The sequence below is a fragment of the Camarhynchus parvulus genome, chromosome Z (assembly GCF_901933205.1).
Source record: "Camarhynchus parvulus chromosome Z, STF_HiC, whole genome shotgun sequence".
In the NCBI taxonomy this organism is placed as follows: domain Eukaryota; kingdom Metazoa; phylum Chordata; class Aves; order Passeriformes; family Thraupidae; genus Camarhynchus; species Camarhynchus parvulus.
Window position 1 is genome coordinate 33,757,011 of NC_044601.1, and position 27,614 is coordinate 33,784,624.

At 42.2% G+C, this 27,614-nt stretch overlaps 2 protein-coding genes across 4 annotated transcripts in view; both read right to left on the reverse strand.

Moving 5' to 3' along the window:
• Positions 1-15,774, reverse strand: part of SECISBP2 (SECIS binding protein 2) — a 28,355-nt gene extending 12,581 nt beyond the window's left edge. The window contains exons 1-10 of one of the 3 annotated variants that reach the window (XM_030968927.1): positions 15,700-15,774; positions 14,424-14,569; positions 12,372-12,564; positions 10,228-10,354; positions 9,664-9,818; positions 8,469-8,556; positions 5,214-5,362; positions 4,525-4,683; positions 1,711-1,812; positions 253-372 (exon numbers count right to left, since the gene is read on the reverse strand). In XM_030968927.1, coding sequence (XP_030824787.1) covers positions 253-372; positions 1,711-1,812; positions 4,525-4,683; positions 5,214-5,362; positions 8,469-8,556; positions 9,664-9,818; positions 10,228-10,354; positions 12,372-12,564; positions 14,424-14,569; positions 15,700-15,741 — 1,281 coding nt within the window. In that variant the 5' untranslated portion in view covers positions 15,742-15,774. Of the gene's footprint in view, positions 1-252; positions 373-1,710; positions 1,813-4,524; positions 4,684-5,213; positions 5,363-8,468; positions 8,557-9,663; positions 9,819-10,227; positions 10,358-12,371; positions 12,565-14,423; positions 14,570-15,699 lie in introns of all 3 variants that reach the window. The other 2 variants (XM_030968928.1, XM_030968926.1) reach the window with 2 other exon arrangements.
• An 840-nt stretch (positions 15,775-16,614) lies between these two features.
• On the reverse strand, positions 16,615-19,236 carry CKS2 (CDC28 protein kinase regulatory subunit 2). Its single transcript, XM_030968729.1, has 3 exons — positions 18,945-19,236; positions 18,007-18,134; positions 16,615-17,057 (listed from the first exon to the last, which is right to left on the reverse strand). Exons 1-3 carry the CDS (start codon positions 19,001-19,003, stop codon positions 17,005-17,007), a joined length of 240 nt encoding a protein of 79 aa, XP_030824589.1. The 5' UTR covers positions 19,004-19,236; the 3' UTR covers positions 16,615-17,004.
• Positions 19,237-27,614: the final 8,378 nt, after the last annotated feature.

Below are 27,614 nucleotides of genomic sequence, written 5' to 3' on the forward strand. Positions count from 1 at the left end.
TGATATCTGAAACCCACAGATAATAATAAAAAGTTTGTATTTTTCCTTAAACACCGTATCAAACCCCAGAGGTTGGCAATTACTACCGGTGATTACTTCTAATTAGAGATTAGAAGAGTGACCATGTCACTTATCTCAAAGTAGGAATGCAGAATCCCAGATGAACATGGGTCATGAGTCTTAGATTTAAATAGGCTCATTTCCTTTGTTTACTTTGAGTTGTGAACTTCTCTTCAACATGAATTCACTTACCTGAGTTTTCTTTCTTTCTAATACAGAAGATGAAGCTTGTTTCCCTGACAGTCCATCCACCTTGGGAGTTTCATCCAGAGAGGGAGACTGACTATCACAAGGCTCTTCGGAGAGATGGAGCTTAGGAATTTAAAGACAAAAGGTGACAGGGAGGAAGAAAAGATATATAAAAACAAGACACATGGAAAAGGGTGAAGATGATATTAAATTCAAACCAAATGCACCTTCAGTATGTCTGTGAATGACACCAAGCCGACTTGGCTTTAGGGAATTCCTTCAAGGAAGGGATGCCATCCAGAATGATGGATGGCATTCTTGACAGGCTTGAGGAGTGTGCCTGTGTGAAACTCATGAAGTTCAGCAAGGCCAAGTGCAAGGTGCTGTACCTGCATCGAGGCAACCCGCAGTACTGGCACAGGCTGGGGATGAAGAGCTGGAGAGCAGCCCTGGGGAGAAGGACTTGGGGGTGCTGGTGGGCGAGAGGCTGGACATGACCCAGCCATGGGCACTCCCAGCACTCTCAAGAGAGCCAAACGTGTCCTGGGCTGTGTACAAAGAAGTGTGGCCCATGAATTGAGAGGAGTAATTCTCTCCCTCTTTTGTGCCCCCACCTGGACTACTGTGTCCAGTTTTGGGATCCCCAGCACAAGAAAGACATGGACATGTTACAGCAGGGCCAGAGGAAGGCCACAGAAATGATCAGAGGGCTGGAACACCCCTCTTATGATAAAAGCTGGAGAGAGTTGAGGTTGTTCAGCTTGGAAAAGAGAAGGCTCTAGAAAGACCACATGTGGCCTTCTAGAAGGATGACCATTGATTGGCTGCCATACCACTTAATCACATTCATGGGGTTTTTCAGATTTTGAAGAAAAAACTAGTAAGGCCACCTCAATTTCAAGTATTTGTTACAGGCATATGAACGGCCTAATGATCACGTCTCTAGAGTTTATGTAAGCTTTTGAGGGATTATATCCCATTTAAGTCTACAAAGCCAAGGGTTGCTTTCATCTGAGTTGCATGTGTGTACAGCACCTTTTTGTGTAATAAATCTTTTTTAAGCAACTGCTGTGCCTTTTGCTACTCACTCCTCCTTGTCAAAGCTATTTACTGTCTCAAACAAAGCAAACAATGGTTTTCTTTTCTTCTGTTTTGGGGTTTTTTAAAACCACTAAAATTCACAGGGAAATAAAGCCAAGGAGCAAAATTTTTAGTAGCAAAACTCATTTCAAAGCAACTGAAACCCAGAATTTTACCATTATTATTTATGGTATTCGCTTTGACAGAACAATCACATTTTCAATCCTTGTCATTTATGCTTAGGATTCATCTGCATACTGAATGCAGTTCCAAATTATTTCTTGAGATTTATTTCACTCATATAAAAAAAAACTCAAAAAACCCAAACAACTTGGATTCATAATTGACATTTGATTCACATAATGTCACAAGATTACTTACTTCAGACTGCTTTCTGACTGCAGATGTAAAGGATGGTTTCTGAGGTCCTACCCTGTTTCTCCTATCAGAAGCAGCTGCCAGATGAGGAAACTCCTCAACATCCTAAACAAATACATCAGATTATGATTTCATAAGAACAATCAAGTCCGTATTTCAAAACCTTTTCCTGCACTCCAACAATTTTCTCCCCGCTTATCAAACATTTATCATAATTTGTTTCACTGTACAAAAATTCAGAAGCCAAGGGTAGTGCCACCAACTATGACAAGTACAATAATGGTTAAATCTTCTATGCAGCAGCTAATTTAGGGCTGAAACAGCTTGTAAAAGAAACGCTTCCAAAAGCAGCTTGTTATGGTTGTCAGTTGACAGTAATCATTAGAGGTAAACAGCTCCTAGAGGAGTGGTTTTCAACTAATTTCAAAGCCTTGCAAACAACTTCCCTCTTCTTCCAGCACAGTCTCCAGCTGTGCAACTCTGTCTTAACATGTGAGTGGTGAAGAACAGAACAGGCAGTATGTACTAGAGTACAGAAATAAACATAGAAATTACTCAAATGATTATGGCTTACACACAAGAGGAAGTTTTATTAGCAGACGATCCATTGTGCAGAACCTGGATTATCAAGTGCAGACAGGCTGAAGTTTGGCCTATACTCACCACCCTATACCCATTGCCTCCATCACAATGATCCCAATCCATCAGCTAGGTTTTTGCTTCTCCTCCCACTTTCTGAGAGGCCTTTTTAGCTGTGATACAGTACCACTGAACACACCAAGACTTCTTCCAGCCTGAAAGGCTTTATTTAAACACCCCAAGCTAGGAAGTTCTAGCACAAGGAGTGACACACTTCAACCACTGAAATAATTTTAAAGAAGCTTGCAAGTAAGCCAAAAAGCAACTGCAAGGAAGTGAAAAAATATTTCACAAATACACTCTGTTCAGCTTAGAAGATTTAAATAAGTCTGCCCAATTGCTTCTGAAATGCAAACAGATTTCTGACATTTGCAACATCCTATAGCAAACTGAATAATTAAAATGTAGCACTCAGTGAGAGGCTACACCTCCCTGTATTTGTTCTTACCATCTGTAAGAACATCAAACACTAGGAGAAAGGTCAAGTAACTTCCTTTTTATTTTCTTGCCACTGCTATATTGCCATTTAGCTATCTCTTGTGCATACTGAGCAGTCCTAATTTTGTTCAGTCTTGCCTCCCAAAGAAATTGCTCCATACCTTTGATTATTTTTGGAGACTTTTGTCTATCTTTTTTAGTTCAAATACGTGTACTTTTTAAGTAATGCGGGGGACATATGAAAAAAAATCTACATTATATTTAGATCAGATGTGCCCTGAAATTCTGTATTGTCATAACCCATTTTCTTTTTCACTTTCCTAGTAATTCCCAGCACCATTTACATGTCTGACCAGTACTACTAGCACTGACCTGATTATCAATAGCAGCTTCAATATTAACTCAAGGAAGATATTGAGGTCAGGACCTACCAATGTGTATGAAATGACAGGATTGGTCTTCTCCAGATGTATCCATTTACGCCTATTAGCCATGTCTAAAAATGACTGATCTATATAAAACCAGAGAGCAATCCAATATATGGCTCTGTTAAGCTGCTGCACATAAACAGAACCTTTTTAAACCTCCTGGGTGCCCAGAAGCTCCATGTGTGTCATCTCTTCATGGTTTATTATTTCAAGAGCATCATACAAGCATCTCACCCATTTTTCAAACTCAGGGGGACACAAGCATTTCCAGAAAACCAGGAGGGTCAGAAAGCTTTCCCCCACTGCCACAGCAGATGCTGCATCCACATCACAGATTTCAGTACAATGTATATGTCTTGTTCCATGGTTCTATGCAATTTTTTTTGAAATTTTGACTTCAACAGCCCCAGTACCATTCTGCTATTTTCCATGACTTCTGCGATTCTCTTTCAGTTTAGAATGCCCATTCATAGCATATAGCATTTATGGTAGCATATAGCAAAATGGGGATATTCTCCTGAAAAAAAGAACTAGCAGATCTTTGGTTTTACCCATAATCCTCTAACAAAGAGGTCTGTTAATATGCATTTCTTGTGCCATTTCCTGGACAAAGAACCACATAATGAAACCACATAGACACAGTTCTGCTTCATGTTCCACATTGAAAGGTACAGAACAGAAGCCAGCCAGAAAAGCTTCTTTATGCTGTCATTTCAGAGACTGAGTATTATGTACACCAGATCAAACATGTAAATCAACACATGCACATGCTGTACAATATTAGGCCTACAATGAAGCACTTTTCAACCACATACCAGTAACACTTTTCTAATGTGGGAGAGGCTCATGCTTTTGCAATACTGATACACAAAAGTATCAAAACACCAACATGCTTATTACAGTTACATGAATTTGGAAGGAAACTGAAATTAAAAATCAGAAATGTAAACACTGTCAACTGTCTTACACAGAATTTACTTCCAGCTGTGAGACAACTAGAACTGTAATACTGCACCACAATCATTAAAACCGTGGCACACAGTAGCACCAGTATACTATGTTCCCCATAGCCCAAGCAACAGTTGCTACAGAGTATTTCTAATTTAGGAAATTGCGCTCACCAAAAGTGGTAATTTAAAAACTACAAAAGTTTCCTACCAGTGACCTCAGACAAACATCTCAATTGAAAAAAATCTGTATTAACATCCTCTACAAATAGGATTTGAACCTTAATTTGTACAAAGCTGTGTTTTTGTCTTCTAGTACATTCATAACACTTAAAAGAACAGCAACAAAAACTTATTCAGTTTACCTCAATCTTTGGTGGTTCCTGTACTGTGTTAGACTCACTTTGAGGTCTTTCTACATCAGTGGGAGACTTTAGTTTTTTCTTCTTTTTCTTCTTTTTTTTCTTCTTTTCTGACCCTTCTTCAGGCTCAGTTTCACTTGCAATATTTTTTGTTTCTGACTGCTGCAAAAGACCATGAGGCACAACCTTTAAAATATTTTTCAGTATCACCTACCAAAGTATATGCAATTACTAGCCTTACACTACTAAGAGATATCTTAATCAGTCCAGGCTGGGACATTAAGTGGACAAGGAAAATTCAGTATCTCTTAGAAATTCACAGGTACAGCAAGAATCCTTCAGTTGCAGCATACTGCATTGTTATCAGAATGTATTGGGACTACTGGGATTTAATTAGGAAATATTAAGCCAAATAAGGCAAGAGTTCTATGTTTCATGTCTTATTCTGAGGGTCAGGAATTTGAAAAAAAAATCCAGCCTCAAAGTTGAAAGTTCTTATTCCTAGGCTAGCACTGTCTTTTTGATATCCTGTGATTCTTTTGCATGACAAGAAAAATTCTAGTAAGAACAAGCTGTCTTCATATCATCTCCTTTTAAAAGTGGATACTGCAGAGAGCTCAGGGAAAAAACTGCAATAAAGAGACACAAACACAGTGACAGGCATTAGCTGAGAGCAGAGAATTCTCAAGTACCTTTGGTTCACTCTCCTGCTTCCCTTTGCCCCTGGAAAGACCTTCAGATGCTGGTGATGAAACAATTTTCTTTGGCGGTTGCAAAAGTACCGAGGCCCAAGACACATGTGGCTGAGCAGAGCCATCTGCAGGTGCTTCAGGAAATGACACTGGGAAAAACATAAACACAAAGATGTCTCAAAAATAGTCTTCAAATCTCAAAAGGAAAAGGATCGGTAATTAATTAGTCCAGGCTTAGCAAATAAAGCAGAGCCATATTCTTCCTGAGAAGGGACTTGAATAAAACACACATTTTATTTCTCCAGCAAGCTTTCCTGAATTTTAACTATTCCATATACTGCCCAACACTATATACACAAACAAAATTAAGTGGTATTTGTAAATCTGTACTGGATCATACTAACTCCACACTCCCATGCTCATCTTCAAAATACTGAAAATTTGGCTATGTTTATATACAAAACTCCTTTAATATTCCTCCTAGCCATCGTGTAGCCTTCATGCACATGGCCACATTGGTACTTTTCACTTTTTGAAAACTTCCTGGTGTTACAGGCATACAAAGCAGCTGAAATACTTACCAGTGTGCCTCAGTGTACAAGAGTGTCACTCCCTACCACTAAGACGTATGCGTGTTTTGAAAGACATTTTGAAAAATGTAATTAATTTTGTAAATATTCTTAACATGAAGCAAAGATAGAACACAATCTAGATTTTTCTTAAGAATGAGAAAAGCTTCCCTTGAACAATAAAATAGCATAATGGGTTTAAATGGCTACATTTTGATAGCAGGGTGAGTTTGCAGTAGCTGCTGTGATGAGATGGACATGGCTAGCCCCAGACAGCTCCAACACAGACCCATGGCCAGCCTCAGCTGGGCCCATCAGCCGTGCTGATGGTGCCTATGTTGTAGAGTGAAAAACATGTGCAGGAGTTGGAAGGTGGAATGGTAAGAAAAAATGTGAATGCAGCAGCCCAGCAAACAGCAAGCTCAGTGCAGAAGGAGGGGCAGGAGGTGCTCAGGCACTGGAACAGAGATTCCCCTACAGCCCCTGGTGCAGACCATGGCGAGGCAGCTATGCCCCTGCAACCCTACTAAGAAAGAAGTGGCAGAGTGGCCCCTGTTTCTCTGTGTCACTCAGAGCACAGAGGAGATATTAGGAAGAAGAGAGGGTTGAAGGAAAGTGGCTTTATTTTTGGTTTTGCTTCTCACCATCAGACCCTATTTTAATTGCCAATAAATTGTCAATCTTCATCAAATTGAGTCTGTTTTGCCTGGCAAGCAAGCAATCTCCCTGTCCTTACATTGGTTCACAAATGTTTTCATCTTATTTTCTTCTCCTGTGCTGCTGAGGAGGGAAAGCCAGAGAACAATTGTGTGGAAGTCTGACTGCCTATCATGGCCAACCCATCCACTGCTATTTTTTTCTCAGGGATAGGAATTGACAATAGTATTTAACAAAAAACTGCCATTATCAGATGACTTTATCTTTACAAGGCTCTTCAAGGCATTTCAGCAGGTTAATCTGTCCTCTCTGAATCTTTACTGAAGTTACTGTGACGATAAGGACCAAACTGTTCAGACTGGTGCATGTCTGTGTATGAACAGAAATCCAGTGAGAGGCACTCAGACAATTCAATCTTAATGTATGTGATGCCTCCAAGACAGTCCTGATGAACAGAACTCTTTTCACATGAAACTAGCCATGTGATAGCTTGCAGCAATTTGAAAAAGCTTTTCATCCCCACAACAACAACAACAAAAGCCCTAAGCCCCTCTTCCCCTCACAAACTCCTAAACAAAAGAACAAACATAAAAAAGGGGAGGTGTTTTGGCATCATGGTTCTCTTAACAAAAATAACACAGGACACAGAAAAATTTTAGGTACATACTAAACTCCAGGTGCCAGCTATTTAAAAAAAATATGCATATAAAGCCTAATCAAATATCTGTCTCTCATTTATTCTTGGAAAAAATCTGCATATGACTAAACAGACTTCCAATAACCAAAACATGTTCCTTTTCTCACCTGACACAACATGAGAGGCAACTATAGAAATATTTTCCCTTGAGCATCAATGACACAACAAAATGGAACTCAATATGGGAACCAGTGTTCTTCACTTTCCCCTGTGCTCAGTACTGGGGCCAGTCTTGTGTAATATATCAATATATCAAGTCAACAAGCTCACAGATGACACCAAATGAAGAAGGAGTGTTATCTGTTAGGAAGGTAGGAAGGCTCTGCAGAGGGATCTGGTCAGGCTGGATTGATGGGCAGAGGCCAACTGCATGAGGTTTGGCAAGCTGAAATGACAGGTTCTGTCCTTCAGATGGTCACAACAATCTCATCGGGTTCTACAACTTAGGGAAGAGCAGCAGGAAAGCTGCCCAGAGGAAAAGAACCTGGGGATGTTGGTGAACAGCAGCTGAATGTGAGCCAGAGTGCACCCAGGTGGCCCAGAAGGCCAATGGCATCCTGGCCTGTATCAGCAATAGTGTGGCCGGAGCAGGAGCAGGAGCAGGGCATTGGTACTTGGCACCGGTGAGGCCACACCTCGAATGTGTCCAGTTCTGGGCCCCGGACACAGAGGAGCTGGAGCAAGTCCAGAGAAAGGCAATGGAGCTGGTGAAGGGTCTGGAGCACAAGTCCTGTGAGGAGCAGCTGACAAAGATGGGGGTGTTTACCCTGGAGAAAAGGCTCGGGGAGACCTTACACTCTCCACAACCACCTGAAATGAGCGTTTAGCCAGGTGGGGGTTGGCCTCTTCTCCCAGGTAACAAGAGATTGGACAAGGGGAATTGGCCTGAAGCTGTAGCAAGGTGGTTTCAGATTAGACATCTGGAAAAATTTCTTTACCAAAAGCATTATCATGCACTGGATGGGCAGCCCAGTGTAGTAGTTGATTCACTGCTCCTGGAGATATTTAAAACATGTAGACTTGGCACTTAAGGACATGGTTTAGTGGTGGACTTGGCAGTGCTAGTTATGATCTCTTCCAAACCAAATCATTCTTCAATTCTAAAATTGAAGCTGATGAATTATGAGCAAGAATGAATGATAAGTGGTCATCTCATTTGGAAGAATGTGATATAGTGTTATTTCTGGGTTTTCTTCTTTTATAATGAGCTTGCTCCTAAATTTTTTTTATACTTTACACATCAACAGCTCCTCAGCACACTTCAGTATCCCAAACTGCTGACATACAAGCAGTTAAAAATGCAGGCAAATAATTTTTCTTTGAAGGACTTACCCCTACCATCAAGTGAAGAGGGAATTAAATTGGCTCCTACTTCATCTGAAGCATTTGGTGAAACTTTGCTTTTTGCAGAAGTATCTTCCTGCAAAATAGATGGTAAAGTAACATAAAAGGATTAAAATCACTGACCTAAACACAGCTAAACACAATAAACCACCATAAACTAAAAATTCTCAACCCATCTACAGATAAAGGCATAAGGATCTTTCTGGCCTTTTTGCTGCTTGTCTATCATTTCAGCCCAATGGTGGAACCATCATTTCAGCCCTACGGTATTACAAAATTTGAGCAGGCATCTCTTCACAGGTATAGAAGCAAGATTATGCCTTCTTATATTTTACAAAAGCATCAAAACAATGATTTAACAATAAACAAGAAGATATTTTGATATTTCATATATGCTAAAAACAAATTATGTCATCAAACTAAAACAAATAATGAAAAATGACACTCAAGGGTTAGCAGAAAGGTCTTTTTTCATTGCAGACAGTTTTCTACTTAGAAGCATCAGAAATATTCTGTTTGGATCCTTCAGAATTATCAGTCATTAATCACTACTGAAAACTTTGATTCAATATATGTGATACACTGCTGAATCCTTCAGTATTTTATTTACTAACAAACAGGGAGCGAAAGAAATAAAGAATAACATTCAGCAATATTTCTTCTTCTTCTGGAATTCAGTTTATCTTTAACCTTTGGCAGAAAGCAATTAAGTACAACAATGCAGACTTTTTTTAATGTGTGGAAACTATTGGATAAGTGACTGTTTACTTATTATTTCCAGGTGAAAGACAAAACAGTAAGCTGCTAAGTGGTCCCTACAGGCAATCTAGACCATACCAGTACATATTTACATTTATTTCTGGTGGTACCTGGTTTTCTATCTATGGGCAGCACAGACAAGGAAAGAATAGTAAGAAAGAGTAGGAGACAGCAAGCATTGATACCACCACCTAGAAGTGCCCTAAAACCTCTAGCTCTGAACTCCCTTGCCCACAAGGTATTTAAATAGGCCTTAAACTGCCATACTGAATGCAAAATACTTGCATTAATAATGCTCATACTTTTGACAAGTTTTATTTTTACAAGTTCTGCAACATGGGTTAGCATGGGCTATCCTTTGTGCCCAGTAGAAGAGACATGTGAGGTTGACTAAGGACACAGTGTTACTTTCCACCAAACTTACTGGTGTATTTTTGTGGTGTACATTCAGTATCTCACTGCTTCCCAAACTCTGTGACTTGTGGAAATCCAGAATGCTAGCTTCAAATGCAGGTACAAGATGAGACTCTGCTTTTGGAGTTTCAGTTGACTTCTTGTTTGTAGCTTTACTGAACCTGTCTAAATAAAGCATGTAAAGGCTGAGTAATTAAGCTTGCTTAAGATCATTTCTAAGTATATTTTATACACTAGTTAACATAACTACAGAATTGTCACCAGGACTGTTGCTATGCACAGCTCATATTAAATAAAAAACCTAGCCATTATAATCAACATGCAAACACAGCGCTGACTGAACAAGCAAGTATAAATTCAGATGCTCTTTTAGAATTTTTTTGTATCAGTTTACATCTATTTGTTCAATCAAGAAAGGACAGGTCACCACTCCTTCTTAAGAGTCACGCAGAAAAGGGTATCTTTTTCCTTAACTATTCTAGATTTAGAAACATAGTCACAAACTGCAGCATATTGCACAGACACCCATTCCATATCTATTCCATGTACTTATAACCAAACAACCTGTTTGTACCTGGCTTCACGGAATCTCTGCTGCATGTAGAATTCTGGAATAAAGTCCTGTTCACAATTCTGACAGAAGCTTCAGCTCCATCATGTCTTTTCTTGTCCAGTTTTTTCTCACCTTCTTTTGATCTCCTCTGCTGCAAGTATTTGTGACACATTTAGTAAGTTTTACTGAAACTTCGTAAAGCTAGCAAGTTTGCTTTGAGTTACAGTTAACCACCTCTGCATCTGGAGTTTGACCAGCAAGTTAATACAAAACAAACAGTGAGTATATCATAACCACAAGTAACCAAAAAATAGGAATAGCCATTTAGACATATGGCATTTAATTTCATCTACCTTGTTCCCTGTGCCATTTTTACCATAAATTATGGTCCAAGTAAGATGGATATATACATATGCTTCTAGACAACTGCATTTTTTTGATCTCATTAATCAGAGCATTTTCAATGGTTTAAAATTGTTTGGTATTAAATCTTCCAGTCTGATTTTCTAAAACAAAGTTTCTTCTAGAACAGGGCTAAAATCTTGACAGCATGCCATCTTTTGACTAAACTATGTATCATGGGCAAACTATTCAAGACTGCTGTCAGAACATCCAAAAAACTTGGAGTAAAATAGTTAGAGAAGACACACCTACGTGATCCCTGTAAAGGACACAGACTCACCCATTCTACACAGTCATCAAAATCTTAAGATTCTTCTACAAAATACAGTTTGGCAGAGTTGGGCTTAGAAATCAGCAAGCAAGGAACAAGCACCAGGTTTGCATCTATGCAAACTGTACTATACCAGCCTAGACAAATGGCTTAACTCTGATCACAGGATGCTGGACTAAATTCAGAGGACGTTTGGCAGCAAAATTGTTTTCTTGGGTGGGAGGACAAGGCATTTCTTGATCTCCAAAGGCAAATTATTAAAGCGTTAGGACACACGATCAAATTAATGCAAGGCTGCAAATGTAAATCACTTCTCTAAGGTTCACAAAAGAAGATATGACAGGGAAAAATGACAAAAAGACTATAATAAACAGTTCAAGGCCCCTACAAAAATCACAGAACTCCTCCCAGAAGCTTAACTAGGTTTTTTCATATTACATCACTTGTGCTAATGCTGAGCTTATCCTCTCCCACACAGTTTCAGCACATAATCCTCCACTCAGCAAGAAAATGAATAATTTTAGGTGTCTAGACTTTGTACCTTATGTCTAATAAAGGATGCTTAGGACCTAGTCCTTACAACTCCTCTACATAGGCTTGATCACAGTGAAGTTACTTAGGTCTCTACTTAGGGAGTAAGGTGCAGCAAAAGGATGTGACTGCAGAACAGATCAGATGAAACTGCTGGAAACAAAAGCAGTTGTACAAATCTAAGAAACACAATGTCTAATCCCCAAGAGAAATGAGATTATAATACACTGAGGTTTTTTCCCTTTTATATTTTGAGAGGTTTGTCTATTTTTTGTTTGCAAATATTTCAAAAGTTTCAGGAAATTTTTCCCCAAACAGACAGAGACAAAAATGACTGAAGATGTTTACAGAACATCGATATATTTCTGACTGAAAAAGACTACATTTCTAACATGATCCTCTCTTCCCTCTCCCCAGCAGCACAAGTTCCTCCTTTCTTGTGGATTGTCTTCAACCTGCAGCAAGTCTTGGAAATTATTTCAGATGACCAAAGACCAAGAGATGTGGTCTTTGACTTATCAGTCAAACAGATGATTACAGATACCAGGTTTGTCTTAAGTCAGGTTAATGGAAGCTGCCACAGGGCTGAAAAAAAAGAGCCTTTCTCCCCTCCCCCCAAGCCCAAAGAGTGAAAAACGAAAGCACAGCTCACAAATGAAGGGCGTTCCCCACCTCCTGCCCCCCGACTTTGGATGCTTCTTTCTGAGAGAAAAAAAATTATTTCTCCTCATGTTCCAATAATGCTGCTTGAAAAATTGTATTAATCTGAAGTGTACAATTCCGCAAACTTTTCAGTATTCTGAAGCTGGGCACACTACTCTACTATCCTTTTCAAAGGTCATTGATGATCACTACAAGAAAGAGTGATGACTCACATTAAAAATATGAACCAAACATTTATAAAGATTGATTTAAAGTAAGAATTTAATATTAATTTTTAAGAAAACACGAATTTGCTCACCTTTGAAAGATTCTTACTTTCTTGTCTGACTGGATATGTTTGTTCAGCAGATTCACTGACTACTCCTGAGCCATTATAGTGCGTTGAGTTGTTAGACTGATACTGTGAGCCAGTTACTGGATACGCATTTGCAACAACATCAGGCGAGTAAGAGCTGCTGGAGTATTCACGGAAGGCAGGATCTCCCAGAACACTATGTGATGGATATTGAGAAAGAAATGAAAGTCATCCTAGGGCAAGTCTTCAGCACCTACTTGGTGCCTAGACAAACATATTCCTTGTCTAAAGAATTTGTTTAACAAGAAAGCTCTATTTCAAAAGAAAACTATTCCATGTTATTTCAATTAAGCATTTACTTACTGCTACAGACTTCTTTAAAAGCAATTAATTTTGTTTTGGGAAAACATGTAGTTAAGCAAGTATCTTAAAACGCACATGTTATCATTTCCAAGTTTCAAAGCTAGTCTGCTTTGCAGTTACAGTTCTCATGCCTGTTTAAGGTTACTGAGATTCTTCATGCTTATTTTCAGTAAGCTTTTTCTTGTGAAACAAACTGAAAACACAGTGTAAGGATATGACATGCATCACATACTTGGCTGCAAAAAAACCCCAAACATTAAAACCTGTCTTAAAATGACAATAACAAAGTGGAAGAATAACATTTTATGGAGTATAAAACATGTATGAAATACAATGTAGAATTATAAAGCAATAATTAACTGACCTGCATGAAATCATCACAATTTATGAAAACACAGCATGTCTGGGGCATGCCTCTTTCTTTCAATGTATGCTCAAAAATTCCCTTTCAATTTCCTTCTATACATTGTCCAGAAAATACATAGGAGTCCAGATTTGATCAGGGAGAATACAAATTTCTCAGTTTCAGAAAGTTGTACTCAGTTTTTAAAGCTGCTCTCCATGAAGCTGCCAGCCTCAGAATTTTGTGTAGATAATGACAGAGAAACCTTCCCATTGGTACAAAAGACTTCAGACAACACTCTTCATACTACCTGTTGCAATTCTGACAGAATGTTGTCAAAACAATGCTTACAATCAGTTCACAGACAAAGAAGAAATATACCAAATGAGATTCAAATATAACAATGTCTCAGTCCCAACAAGGCAGAACACTCATTAGAAGGCTACTGTTGTCTGGGTTGTGGGGCTTTTTAAAGTAATTGATTCAATGCTAATGCTGTGAGCTTTCTCTAATGCATAGAACAGGCCATACTCACCTCAGTGTGAAATTTCTAGTAGAATGAAAACAGGTTGAAAATACTAAGACTTCCTGTAGATCAAAACAATGGCCTACGATGATTGTGTTCACTAATGCTCTGAATTTTTAAAGAAACACCATTAACTTTGCAGTAATTGTATAATCAATCCAACGCTTAGGGCCCTGAGAAGCAATGAGAGAACTATGTGACATCATCAATTTCTTACAAGACTAAATTATTTCCTATTCTGCTATGTAGGCTTTTCTTCTAGTTTGCTTCTTATAAAATACTTTTATAAGTCTACCACAAATACCACTCTTGGGCTTTAATAGAAAAATCCCAAAACTTTCAGAAACCTGTAGCATTTTTAGTAAAACTGACTTTCTGGAGATGCACAGTTTGTGGAGAGGAGATCTAGAAGAGACCCCATATACTAAATATTTTACAGGATGAGAAACCTTGAACAATCATTTGCCTTGTGTACAACTACATCTACCTCAGCCTGGTTGCAACACAACCATTCTTTCATTTGGACTGAATTCAGCTCCTTCCAAAACACACGAAAATCAGACCAATCATTACAGAACACCAAATTCTCCCTAACACTCTGTAACAATACAGGCCCTTGTGAACAAAAGACCAGGTACCCGGTATACACCCAGAGAACATAAATGTAAAAAATGAAGATAAATGTAAATAATGAAGATAATGCAGAAGCATTTCTACAGTTGGACTAGCAATATATTGGAACCGTGACTTTTTAAGAGTACTCAACATCCAAAACCAGACTGTTAAAATCCCCCAATAAATAAGATTCAGAAAATATACATACTTATCCAAAGATGGTTCCTGAGCAAATGGGTAGCATGTAGTTAAGTACCTAGGAAAGACACATGCTTCTGAGGGTTCTGACCATGCCACAGTTACCGCCGCATGCTTTGGAACAAATGGTTTGACCTCTGCTGACAACTTGATGCCCTGAGAAACAAAAGGTTTTTTGGCTACATGCATTTGGAGATTAATGTTATTACGTGAAAAACACTCAGTCTCGTGAGCTTAACTCTCAGTGGAAAGTATTAGTTTGCTCTCTTCTATCAAAACATGCAAAATAACAAAGCTCACCAAAAGGAAATGGAGAAATAAAGCGAAAATAAAACTAAGGAATTCAAAGAAACATCTGGCTGCTCTGTAAAATCACTTAATACCCTCATTCATCATGACACAGTCACAAACAGTCAGTTATGTAAAGGACAGAAGACTGCTTAAAACAAAATGCAGTAAATGCAAATATACAAATTCTTACTTCATATTTGAACAGTACAAACTAAAATTCATAAATATGCTAACACTACTGTTAATCAAGCTCCGTAACATGTATGTATGTAACAATGACCTTGTGCACATCTGTATTTTAAGGCTGAAATGATCACTTCATTTTATAGCCTTCTTGTTTCTAGCACAACACAAATTTATTAAGACAAGCTTTCCATTTGTTCTGATTTACCATCGACTTAAACTGGGTATGTATACATGGAAGGACAATGAAATGAAACTTGAGTATTTACTGCCATGTCAACAAAACACATGGCAGGAAGCAACGGCGACTGTAGCCTCATCACTCAGACTGCCGAACCTGACTAGGTCATAGGTCCATGTGCGTAACACTACCGGTTAGAATCCGGTTACCCAGCCTTACAGTGTCTGGGATGTACACGTGTCCTTGCAACAAATCCTCAATGAGAAAAGGTTTCCACACTTGGGCTCGCTGGAAGTTAATGTCTGGAGCTGCCCATCGCAACCGGCGGGAAGCGACCCGCTGTGCTCCAACCTCAGCGACCCCTGCCCCCCGGTTTTGACCTTCCAGAAGGACCCTTGCCCCAGTCCTGAACCAAAGCCTGATCCAAGGAGCGGTGGGAGTCACCCTGCCCGGAGAAGCGTATGGGCAGCCGGAGCGCTCGGCCCAGGCTGGTGAGTGGCCCCCGGGGCGGGGAGCGGCACCGAGGTGCGGCCCGAGGCGATCCGCCGCCAGGCGGCTCCTGGAGAGCGACTCCGTGCTGGGAAGAGCCGGGGAGGGGGCAGGGGACTGCAGGTGCCGCCGCCGCCCTTACCTCGCCGCCGGGGCCCGAGCGCGGCCGCCTCTCGGCCGACATGGCGCGGGGGGCGCGGCCCCGCTCCCGCCTCCCGGCCCGGCGCAGGGCGCGCCGCGATGACGCCACGGCCCCGCCCCCACCCCGCCCGCGCTGCCGGGGCCGTCCGCGTGCGGCCGCTCTCGGCGGCACCCAGCGGGCCCGGTGCGGACGGGGGCGGGGCCGGCAGCGCCCAGGGCGGGCGGGAGCGGCGCCCGCAGCGCCGCGGGCTCGGCCGAGCCGCCCTGCGACAGGCGCAGCCCATCCTGTGCCATAGGAGAAAGGACAGGCAGGCACGCACCAGTGACAACCACCCAGGACTCCGGTGGTCACGTTCTGGGGAAAAACACGACTTAAGCAGAGCTCAGCAAGATTCTTAGTGAAGGTGCTTGCTTCAGACTTGGACAGTCCTGCTCTAACGAGCCTGATACAGACCAGCACTTGAGACAGACATCTCTGGTTCTTTTCCTCACCAAACTTTCCAGATTACTTGGTCTGTCTCCATGAGAGCTCACATTACAGAGGCAGAGCATATACTTCCCCCTGCTTTTGTTGGCCTTCCAAATTGTGCACAAACATAAGGCAATTAAGCCTTTGAAATTAACCCGTTACTGTTTGGGAGTTACTCAGTATACAGAACCACCTCCCACAAAGGCACAGCAACAATGTGGATGCAAGACAGGAAGAGCAGGCTACAGCGCCAGAGTAAAAATAAGTGGTATTGGCAAAGTTGAACAAAGCAGCCTAAGAAACTCTTCCAAATACTGAGTACGACTCAACCCTTAGCTTATACCAAGTTCATCAAATGAGTTTTGTTTTTTGAAGTAGGCACTCTTAAAAAATATTAGACCATTAATATTTGTTTTATCCATTAAATCACAACTCCAGACACTGAGGTTTCATAAAACATTTAAAAATTTTATTTCTTAAGCCTACTTACTACTAAACAGTTGAACTACTGGATTTGAACATGCTACACTACAGCAGAAAACTTGAGTGCAAAAGTTACAGAACACTAACAAGTGATGAGCTAATTAGAACATGCAGCACAAACAACACAATTTAAGTCAGAGAGGCACTTACATTAACAGTAAAAGATAAATTCATCACTCTTTGAACATCATAGCAGCCTGCTTGGAATTGCATTTGACTGAGCTTTGTTGCTGTGAATAATACAGCTCATGCACAGGTTTGGATGTATGTTTTGAAAATTTAAAAGTATTCACTGAATACTACCAACATATATACACTCATATACATAGTTCCAGAGATTCAAAAAGCCATGGCTTATTTCTGCTCATCCTTTGGAAGCGGTCTTCTGAAAAGCAGAATATGAGGTTCTGCAGAAAGAAAATTGAACAAAGTGTGAGTTTGTACAAATCTTGATTAAAGGGATTTCTTTAACCTTGAACAATAGTTGATGCTTAGTTTCAAATAAATAATTAGAAAGCCTAAGTATGGCCCCACATGTAATATTAACAGACCAAGTAGGCAGTACTCTTACAACAGTCACGTTTTTATTTTTATACCCAATGCTGGCAGTATCATAATTTTAAGAGCCTTACAGGAGGGAAGTGATGGGAAAATCCAGAGTATTTATAATGTCTCCTTACATTAGGCTACTTGATAAACACTGTTACTGTAACTTAGACTGACAAACTGCTGATACTGTCTGCTAGGCACATATCAAACACCAACAAAATCCACCTTGGCTAATAGAGCCAGGTCACATCATTATCAGTCTTCTTAATTTTAAATGCCTCCAAAGAAGTCTAAATATCAAAGGTACCCAAATAAGGGAAACACCGGAAGACTATCCTAATTTCTTCACCTGATTCTTCAAACATGGAACTTCATGCTGCTGCAATTTATCAATCAACCTGTTACTTTTTAGTCAGGCTTGTCAATGGCACAAGCCTGGAACGGCTGATCCTGCAATACCAACATCCTAGTTACTAAGGGTCTTAGGGCTTTGCACCCCATTAACTGAAACACTGATTTTTCAGGAGGCTCTACAGCTAGAGTTAAAACTATCCTCTAGAATTTTCAGAGGATTAATACAGGACCTTGTCTACACGAGCATCTATTAAGTTGTTGTACAAAAAAGTAGGTGTCATAAAGTCAGCTTTATGACTTAAAGATATGCTGCTGTATTAGCTTTGGTTCAGTCACTGCATACTCATGTTATTTAAGAACTCACAAAAAGCAGGGTCTATGGGCAGAGGCAGGAACATCTCCAGTCTGATATTTGACTTTTTTGTTTGCCTGATTCTGTTCAGACATGCTCACCTGGCTCATGGATCATATAGTGAACCCAGCCAAGACTCTGCTGAACACCAAGTCGTCTCCACTCTTCTTCAGACATCAGATGAGATTTTGGCACTTGTTTTGAAAGTTCTCGTGGCAGCATCACGTGTCTGTAGAGGTTTAATTATTAAACACATACACAAAATACTATACACGAGAAAATTGGAAGAGATCTGCACTGAAAGACAGTTACCACGTTATGAATACTCACTTGGCCTATAAAGAAAACAAGAGTACTGAATCTTGGCATGAATTTGATTATGAAACCTGTCCCAGAACTCAGTTTAAAATCACTTATGACTATAACACGTTACATCTGTAAAGCAACTGCAAACTGGGAGCCAAACGGTCTTCTAGATGAGATTTAGACCCCTTCAGACTCCAATGAGTATACACTCAGAGCAGCATGCACTCCTGGCAACCGGCTGATATATCAGCCACTCGAAATATAAGAACTTTGGACTTCTAAGATATTTGTAATACCGATTTCAAGTGTAGAAGAGTTAAACTTCAACAGTTCCCCGTCGGCAGGGGACGACGCTGCCCCATCCCAGGCTCTGCCACAACCCCTTCCCTGGAGCTGGCGCAGCGGGTATCACCCCTCCACCCTCACTTTATGGCCAGGGCTTGTACGGGCCGCTCACCGAGCAATCTGTGCCAACCGGTAACAGCATTCGGTCACTCATCCCCTTCGTTCCGCCAGTCCAAAGCCACGCGGAAACCCCCCACGTAGGGGCTCGGGACAGCCCCTTCCCGCTGGCCTTGCGCCCTCTCTGGCTTCATTCTGCCGGCGGAGGCGCCTCATTCCCTGAGAGCAGCCCGCACACCTCAACCGAGGCGCCTGCCCAAGCTGCCCTCCTACGGAACAGCTCCTCCTAACCGCTCCGGCTGGCCCTCCCGCACCTCCTACAGCTTCTTACCGGTACTCGTACTGCTCGTCAGAGTACTTATCGGAATAGTAGATCTGCTTGTGGGCCATGGCAGGCGGCAGCGCAGGCTGGAGCAGCGGTACGAGCAGAGGAACGAACAGCCGCCTCAGATGGCTCCCTCACGGACACCTCACGCACTAACTGCCCCCTTCCGCGCCCCGCACCGTTTGAATCCAGCGGCTCGGCTCCCATTGGCTCTCGCCGGGGTCGGCCATTTGCGCGCCGCGCCGCCGCGCCCCACCCGAGCCCGCCGCCGCGTGACTCGCGCGCTCCCTGCTCCCAACCAATCCCCGGCGGCCGCGGCTGGCGGGGGAGCGTTACGTAACGGGCGGTAGCGGTCGGGCACAGCGGCGGTGCGGGCCCGAAGCGGGGAGGCGGGGCTGGCGGGGGAAGGAGCGCGGGCGCGCTGATTGGCGGGCGGGCGCGGGCCCTTCCAGCCTACGCCGGGTCGGCCGGGGTGGAGCAGCTGCGCCCAGGTCGCACATGCGCAGCTCGACCGGGTGTTCTGCGCCATTGCTTTACTCTGCCCCTGTCGGCGCGGCACGGCCTGGCCTTGCTGTGCCCATCCCGACTTGGCGGGGCTCGGCTCGGCTCGGCTCGGTCCAGTCCCCATCGTTCAGGGGGCCTGCTTATTTCAGGGTAGCGAAAGAGTGATGCCTTCGTCCTTTTAACTGTGCGTTGTGTTCGCTTTAAAATGGTCCTGTGCCCTGGCTGCCGGGTAGCTGCTGTAAGCCCGTGGAGTCCTGGGGTGCAGCTGTCGGGAATGGCCGCGCCGTCGACCCTATTTGCTGAGGGTGATACCTGATAAAACGCGGGGTGCAGGTGTGTCCAGAGCAGGGTCGGAACTGTGGACAGCATTTCAGTTACAGCAGTTTCAGCATTAAGGATGTTACAAGCATCCTTAACCAGAGAAACAAACCGTGGAATGCTTCCCTGCGAGTACGCGCATAGCAGGCTGCCGGGGCTTGCTGGGAGGTGGTGCAGCTCCCCAGATAAGCCGTGCTATTTCTGACCTGTGGGATGAGATAAGCACGGTGGGAGAGATAAGCCAGCAAGAGCGATCTCGCGGTCTCTTTCATAGAAACATGGAACCATGGAGTGGTTGGAAGGGGCCTGAAGGATCACGTCGTTCCAGGGACAAACCTGGATAGATAGGGACCCCTTTCTCCAGGTCAGGTTGCTCAGGTTGAATACCTGGCTGTGAACACCCTCGACATGGGGCACCCACGGCCGGCCCGGATAGCCTCTTCAGGGCTTCACACCCTTGCAGTAAAGAGTTTATTAATGTCTAAATTCCTCTCACTTTCCATGCCCCCCTGCCTGTGGTGTGCTCCTTTCTCCTCTCCTTGCTGGGCCTCTGCAGAAAAAAGGAGCTAAGTCTTTAAAGAAGGTTTTGCTTCCTTGGTGCTGCCAGAAACGTGGGTACTGCCTGTGGTTATGTAATGCATCTATCTGAAAACAGTTCCGATGGAGGAAAAAAACCAAGGAAATCCATGTGATGCATGACTGCTGATACACATGCGTGGGTAATAGGTATGATTTTTTTTAGTAGCATTGTTTCTACTGGCACTGCAGCTTGCCTTAAACAAAAAAAGTTTAAGCCAGTCTCACACCGTACCACCATTAAAAGAAATGCTTCTCATAATCTACCAGTAATATTTTTCTCTTAATTTAACTGCATATTAGAGATTGTTAGGCACAGGTCATTTACAGGAAAAATGAAGTCAGTGTTTTTGAACTGGTATAGCTGAACGTGTGAAATTATGTAACAAAGGAACATATATTTCAGTATAATTGTAAAAGCACAAACCACTTGCAAGTTTTCTGAAGTTTTGGTTAAGTTATTCAAAATAGACAGGTTTGGACTTTTTTAGTGTAATTTCAGGCAGCACAGCTGTTATTTTTATATACTTGAGACAGAATGTACACAATGATTTCTGTCAGGAATATCACTTTGTAATAATGAGGAAGAAAGATTAAACCACCATGATGGTGGATGAAGGACATTTCCTCTCTGTGTCTTTTATAAGCTTTCTGCTTATCTCATGCATACTGAATGTGAGAGAAAATTGATCTTTATGTAAGGCTGTGTGTAAGCCTTTCTCCTTTGAGTTCGTTCAGAAGTGAAAGGGGACATCATGCTCTTGACCAGCCTGTTAAAGAGCGAGGGAAAGAGCAGTCATTGTTTTTGCAGACTTCAGCAAGGCTTTTGGCTCCAGGCTCGACCTTGAAAGAGAAGCAGTTGATGTATGGACTGGGTGTGCAGACAGTGACCTCAGGTGAATGGCCAGGCCCAGAGGATGGTGACACATGACACAAGTCTGGCTGGAGACCGGGAGGTGTCTCAGGGGTCAAAACTGGGTCTGAGTGCAGTTTTTAACATCTTCATTAATGACTGCACAGTGTGGCAGAGTGTACACTGATCTGAATGTGACCCAACACTGTGTCCTTCCAGTAAGGATAGCTAGCAGTGCCCTGGGCTGCAGTAAGGACGAGTGTTGCCAGCAGGTTGAGGGAGGTCATCCTGCCCCTCCATACAGCACAAGTGATGCCTCTGCTGACGCCCAGCTTTGGGCTCCTGACTGCATGGGAAAGATGGAGCTGCTGGAGAGAGTTCAATGAAGGGCTACAAAGATGAAAACCTGTGTGTGAAAACCTGAAGGCAGGAAGCAAAGAAGACCAGAACCAGGTGGTGCCCAGTGACAGGCCCAGAGGCAGTGTGCACAAACTGAAACATGGGATGTTCCTTATGAACGTCAGGAAGCCTTTTTTACTGTGAGGCAGATGGGACACTGGCACAGAGCTGCTGGAGTCTCCAGCTTTGGAGACCTTCCAAAGCCATCTGGACATGATTGCAGGCAGTGGGCTGTAGGTGACCGTGTTTAAGCAGGGATGTCAGACCCCATGTCCTCCAGAGGTCCGGCCTCAGACACACTGTGGTACTGTGTGAAACAGGCTCTTCATGGCTGTCTTCAGGATACTGTTACTCACAAGGGCTGTGCCAATCACATTGCAAAGAAGGAAATAAACTGTTCTGTACAGTTTGGAGAGAACAAAATTGCTTGAACTTTGTCAAGGCAGCTTTGTCTAGACCTAAGGAAACATTTCCTATCAGGACATAATTTAAATGTCTTAGAACATTTCCAAAAAAATGCTTTCTGCAGTGATGTTTTAGGTCAAACTCATCCTGTCTCTTTCTTTGAGGCCTGCTTTCTATGGTTGTGTCAGTTATGCACTGCAACTTTTGCAAATACAGAGTGTAGAACAAAAGTAATTTTTTTCTCTCCTGTGCTTTAGAATGACCTTTTAATTTGAATTGTTATATGTTTTCATATTTAAAGAAGTTAGTTTCAGGAATTAAGATTATCAGGTGGTGACTTGAATCCTCACTCCAAAGATTCTGAACCAGGTCGGAAGTGAGACCACAAATAGCCAAATTTATTAAAGCGAAAAGCTGCTCAGAAGCTTTATCATACACTTTTGCCTCGGCATGTTGAAGGCATGTATTAAAGCATTTATGAAAGAAGTTTGCCATAGCACAGACTAAAAAGTATCCCACACAGCCTTGGGATATAGGTTTGTTAGGAGAAATGTGAGCGAGCTGCGCAATTGGAATGTAAGCTCCTGCTCAGAGACCTGTCTGATTAAGGCAGCAGCTGTGATTATATTGCTGTTGAAACACAAGATAAAGTGGCAGAACACAAAGAGAATATTCTTGAGCATCCCTCTCTCCTGTAGCTGTAACACAAGCATGTAGAAAATGGAGCACTGTTATTCTGCACTCTGTATGTGACCAGCATGACTGTAGTCAGCATAGAGGCTCTTCAGAGCTAAAGATGCACTATGAACTTTATTGTGGGGGGGTGATTTTGTGTATCTAGACAGGAACAGATTTAAATCCTCTGTGCAACCTGTTTGCTTGTTACTAAGGCCATCCACAGAGATATGTGGGCAGTGATAACTATTACAATCAAGGGCCCATGTAAGGCCTTCATGTTACATGAAGGCCACCTACACTATTGCATATGGAAAGTTCAGGATGTAAATTATGGTATATGGAAATATTTTCTGTGCTTTTTGTCAGAAGGGGGAGATGAAAAATTTCCCATCTGTGTTGTGCATAGCAGTCTCTGATTAAAAGTCTCTGCAGCTTTTCCTGTTTAGTTCTGTGAGATATTTTAAAAGATAAAAGTTTTATGTACTTTACTGTGCTTCAGTTTTCAAACATGTCCTTACAAAACACTAATGTCAGATGCTTGAAAGTATTTTTCTGAATAGAACAGCAAGATCAGAGTGAAGGAACCTTTTGTACTCTCTTCATGAGTCATAATCATATACACAGTTAATAACTTTTGAGTAATTTGAATGTGAATCACATTCATAGCACATATAGATGAACTGTTATCTATGGTTTTATATTTTCAATGTTTCTTATGGAAGCAAGGTGTACACAATTGTAATTCTCATCAGTTTTGATCCTCAACTAGCTTTTGAAGCTATTGGCTCAAACTTAAGACAAATGTTGATAAATTATTGCAGGTTTCATGACAACAGGCAGGCAAATAGAGCAGAAGAAATCTGATGGGGGATGATGTTACAATTAAAATTGCACCTTATTAGACAGATAATCTAATAGAGATGGAACAAAAAGCTTTGCATAAATGCTTTAGTGGTAAATATCTTTCCTCATTTGGTGTACATGCCTTCTGAGACTGCAGAGCCACAAACCATGAGTCCAGAGAAAACAGGTCTCACTTAATTCTTATACTCAGTAAGGTAACTTTCTAGTTTTTATTTTATTTGCTGGCTTTATATAGTGTTTGCCTAGTATTCAGCAACACTAGTTGTCCCCAAAGCACTCTCAGGCTGCTTATATGTGTAATTTTAACAATATTTGTCTCTGAAGGTTTGATCTTCAGAATTTATCTCAATTTAGATACTTAAATTTGAATTTACTGCCTTACTTAATTTGAAGGACTTTATCATAAGTGTTTAGTTGTGTGCTAATTAACATTCCCTTAGTAGATGCAGAAGATGGATTATTTTTGTTTTGTTTTGGTCCGCACAAAATTGTCGAGAGACTAAAGAATGATGCTGTGGTTTGATGATAATATGGTCTGATTTTGGTACTCAGCACTGTTGAGGCCACACCTTGAATTGTGTGTTCCGTTTGGGGCCCCTCACTGCAAGAAGGATATTGAGGTGCTGGAGTGTGTTCAGGGAAGGACAGTGGAGCTGAATAAGGGACTGAAGCACAAGTGAGGAGCAGCTGAGGGAGCTGGGGGTGTTTAGCCTGGAGGTTCAGGAAGGCCTTATCCTTCTCTAGCTGACTGTGAATAAAACAATGTAAATGTTGAAAATAATCCAGTTGAATTGCTGAGGGTTGTCCTCTGAGAGAGGATAAACTCCCTTGAAAAATAGAGCCAATTTTGATGCATGCTCCATGCAGTTCCTATGCTGGTTCAAGAATTGCATTTTGAAGGTCTTCTTGAATAGATTATTGAATAAATTATTCCCAAGTCATAGAAGTGCCTAGCTTGCAGGATGAGTAAAGAAATGCAGAATGTCTGTGATCCATTCAGATCATTGCAGAGGTTGGAGGCTAATATTGATCTGTGTCATTTCATTGAGATTTAGTTCTCTCATTCTGCTTTTATGGATCTTATTGTGGAAGTAGAGATAAGAACATGCTCAGCCCTGGCAGACAGGGATGGGGAGCAGAACAGACCCCGTGCAGTCCAGGAGGAAGCAGTCAATGGCTTGCTGTGCCCCTTGAACACTCACAAGTGAATGGGACTGGATGGGATTCTCCAAGTACCTAGAGAAGGGAGGAAGAGCTCACCCAGCCAGTCACCATCATTTATCTTCTGTCCTGGTTAGCCAGGGAGGCCCCAGACACCTTGAGGCTGGTCACTGTGGTGCCCATCTACAGGAAGGGCTGGAAGGAGGATCCAGGGAATACAGGCCAGGGAAGGTTATGAAACAGATTATCTTGAGTGCCATCACACAGCACACAGAGGACAGCTAGGGGATTGAGCCCACCCAGTGTGGGTTTAGGAAAGGTAAGTCCTGTTTGACCAACCTCATCTCCTTTTATGACCAGGTGACCTGCCCAGTGGATGAGGAAAAGGCTGTGGATGTTGTCTACTGGGCTTCAGCAAAGCCTTTGATACTGTCTCCCAGAGCATTCTCCGGAGAACCTGGCAGCCCACACCTTGGACAAGGGCTCTGTTTGCTGAGTTAAAGCAAAGATTGAACCCAGAGAGTGGTGGTGAATGGAGTAACACCCAGCTAGTGGCCTGTCACTTAGTGGGGTTCTCCAGGTCTCAGTATTGGTGCATCTCCTATTTAACATCTTTATCAATGATCTGGATGGGGAGATTAAATGCACCTTCGCTAAGTTTTAAATGACACCAAAGTGGGCAGGTGAGTTGATCTTCTGGAGGGTAGGAAGGCTCTGCAGAGTGTTCTGGATAGGCTGGATTGATAGGGAGAGGCCAATTCCATGATGTTCAACGAGGTGAAGTGATGGGTTCTTGTGTCACAGCTCCAGGCAGTGCTACTGGCTGGGGTCAGAGTGGAAAGCAGCTCACTGGAAAAGGACCGGGGGGTGCTGGTTGACAGTGGCCTAACATGAGCCAGCTGTGCCCAGGCTGTTAAGAAGGCCAATGGCATCCTGGCCTGTATCAGCAATAGTGCGACCAGCAGGACCAGGGCAGTGATTGTCTTCCTGTACTCAGCACTGGTGAGGCTGCACCTTGAATTGCATGTTCATTTCTGGGCCCCTCACTGCAAGAAGGATATTGAGGTGCTGGAGCATGTTCAGGGAAGGACAGTGGAGCTGATGAAGGGACTGAAGCACAAGCGAGGAGCAGCTGAGGGAGCTGGGGGTGTTTAGCCTGGAGGTTCAGGGAGGGCCTTATCCTTCTCTGGAACTGCCGGACAGGAGGGTGTAGCTAGCTCAGGATCAGCCTCTCTTCCCAGGCAACCAGTGACAGGACAAGAGGACATAGGCTGCAAGTGTGCCAAGGGAGGTTCATGTTGGACATCAGTAAGAATTCCTTCATGAAAAGGGCTATTGAGCCATTGGAATGCTCTGCCCAGGGATGAGTTGTTAACACCAAAAATCACGGACAAAGACTCTCTAACTAGTTAAAGTTAGAAAGTGGTATGTTTATTATGCCATGGGCAGCATGGGCAGGGGGAGGGGTGGGGTTGTTCCCCAAAGGCGTGACCATGCCACACAAGGATTTTTGCCTTCTATTTATTTCCCAAAATAATACATATGCATAACCCCAGCACCTCCCATCCCCCTTTGTATTAAAATGAGGTTGTTAGTCCTTCATGCATGTACAGTTTTTCTCTTGAATTGGGTTGGTGGTCTCGGATTCAGTCCCGGATTCAGTCCCACCCAGTGGTCCTGGGGATGAAGTCAGGAAGATCTTTGTCAGGTCTGTGTGACCCTCTGGTACAATCAAAGGCCCTTTGCTTTGTGATGGATTACCACAAAGTCCAGGTGCTGGGCATTGTTCTACTGGTTTCAGTATATTCCTGTAATGGTCCACTTGCTCTGCTTCCTTCTATAAATAAGCTCATAATATAACAATTAGCTTTAGCTTAAGCATCTAATAATCATTAACTTATCATTGGTGTATCTAACTTCAATATGAATTGGTTCTAACCCTCAGCTAAAATCTTAAATTTTAAAAATCATAATTCAGGGAGTTGGTGAAGTCACCAGCCCTGGAGCTGTTTAAGAAACAACTGGACATGGCACTTAGTTCTGTGGTTTAGTTGACAACATGAGCTTCTGTCAAAGGTCAGACTCAATGATCTTGAAGGTCTTTTCCAACCTTAATGGTTCTATGATTCAATTCCCCTGTTAAACAAAATCAATAATGCAGAATTTAGGAGATGATTTCCATAGCAACCAATGCTCATAAAACACATTCAGGATGATACTGTATAATAACTGGAGAATCAAGCAGAAGAAGATTCTGTCAAATAAGGATGAGGCACAGTCCTGCTCAGATTTTTCTTGGAGGTTGCATGGAGTGCAACATGACAGTGTCCTGGAGTGGATCTAGGGTAAAGAATCTGTAGTGGAGAGTTCTTCAGTTACTGCATATTTTTCATACAGTGTTTAAATACTTCAAGTAAGGTTTTATTTAAACTGGAATATGTCAGTGCTAGACCTGAAAAAAGGTACTTTCAGCCAAACTTATCTTTGCAGCTTTCTCTAGTGGTTACCTTCTGTAATGGCACAATGTAAGAGTTGGATGAATGTTGTGATGACACATTCCTGGTTTAGTCTAGATTCTTGAGGGATTTCTTTGCCCATATGGATTCTTGCTTCATGAATGTTCAGGTCATCTTTGGGCCAAATGTCTTCTCTCCACAGTATCTTGTTGCAAGGGGTTCCATGGCTGAAGAACAGGTTCCTTTATGAGAAGAGGTATTTTTTATTTGTGTTAAATCTGCCACATGCTAGGTTTTACATTGAAAAAGCCTGTGAATGTTTATTCATTGTCCCAGATGTTTGTAGTTCCAAGAGATAGGGTATATATCCTACAGGATTATAGGCTAAGATTTTGATTTTGCATTGATATTTCCCCACCCCCCCACATAAATATTGCTCATTGACTTCTGTGACATTACTCA

Bases quoted from the DNA above. Each gene is read 5' to 3' on its own strand.
- CKS2 (XM_030968729.1), bottom strand. From the start codon at position 19,003: ATGGCCCACAAGCAGATCTACTATTCCGATAAGTACTCTGACGAGCAG. The intron at 18,135-18,944 runs GTAAGAAGCTGT...AAACCTCTACAG, and splicing joins GACGAGCAGTACGAGTACCG to ACACGTGATGCTGCCACGAG. The intron at 17,058-18,006 runs GTGAGCATGTCT...TTCTTTCTGCAG, and splicing joins CTATATGATCCATGAGCCAG to AACCTCATATTCTGCTTTTC.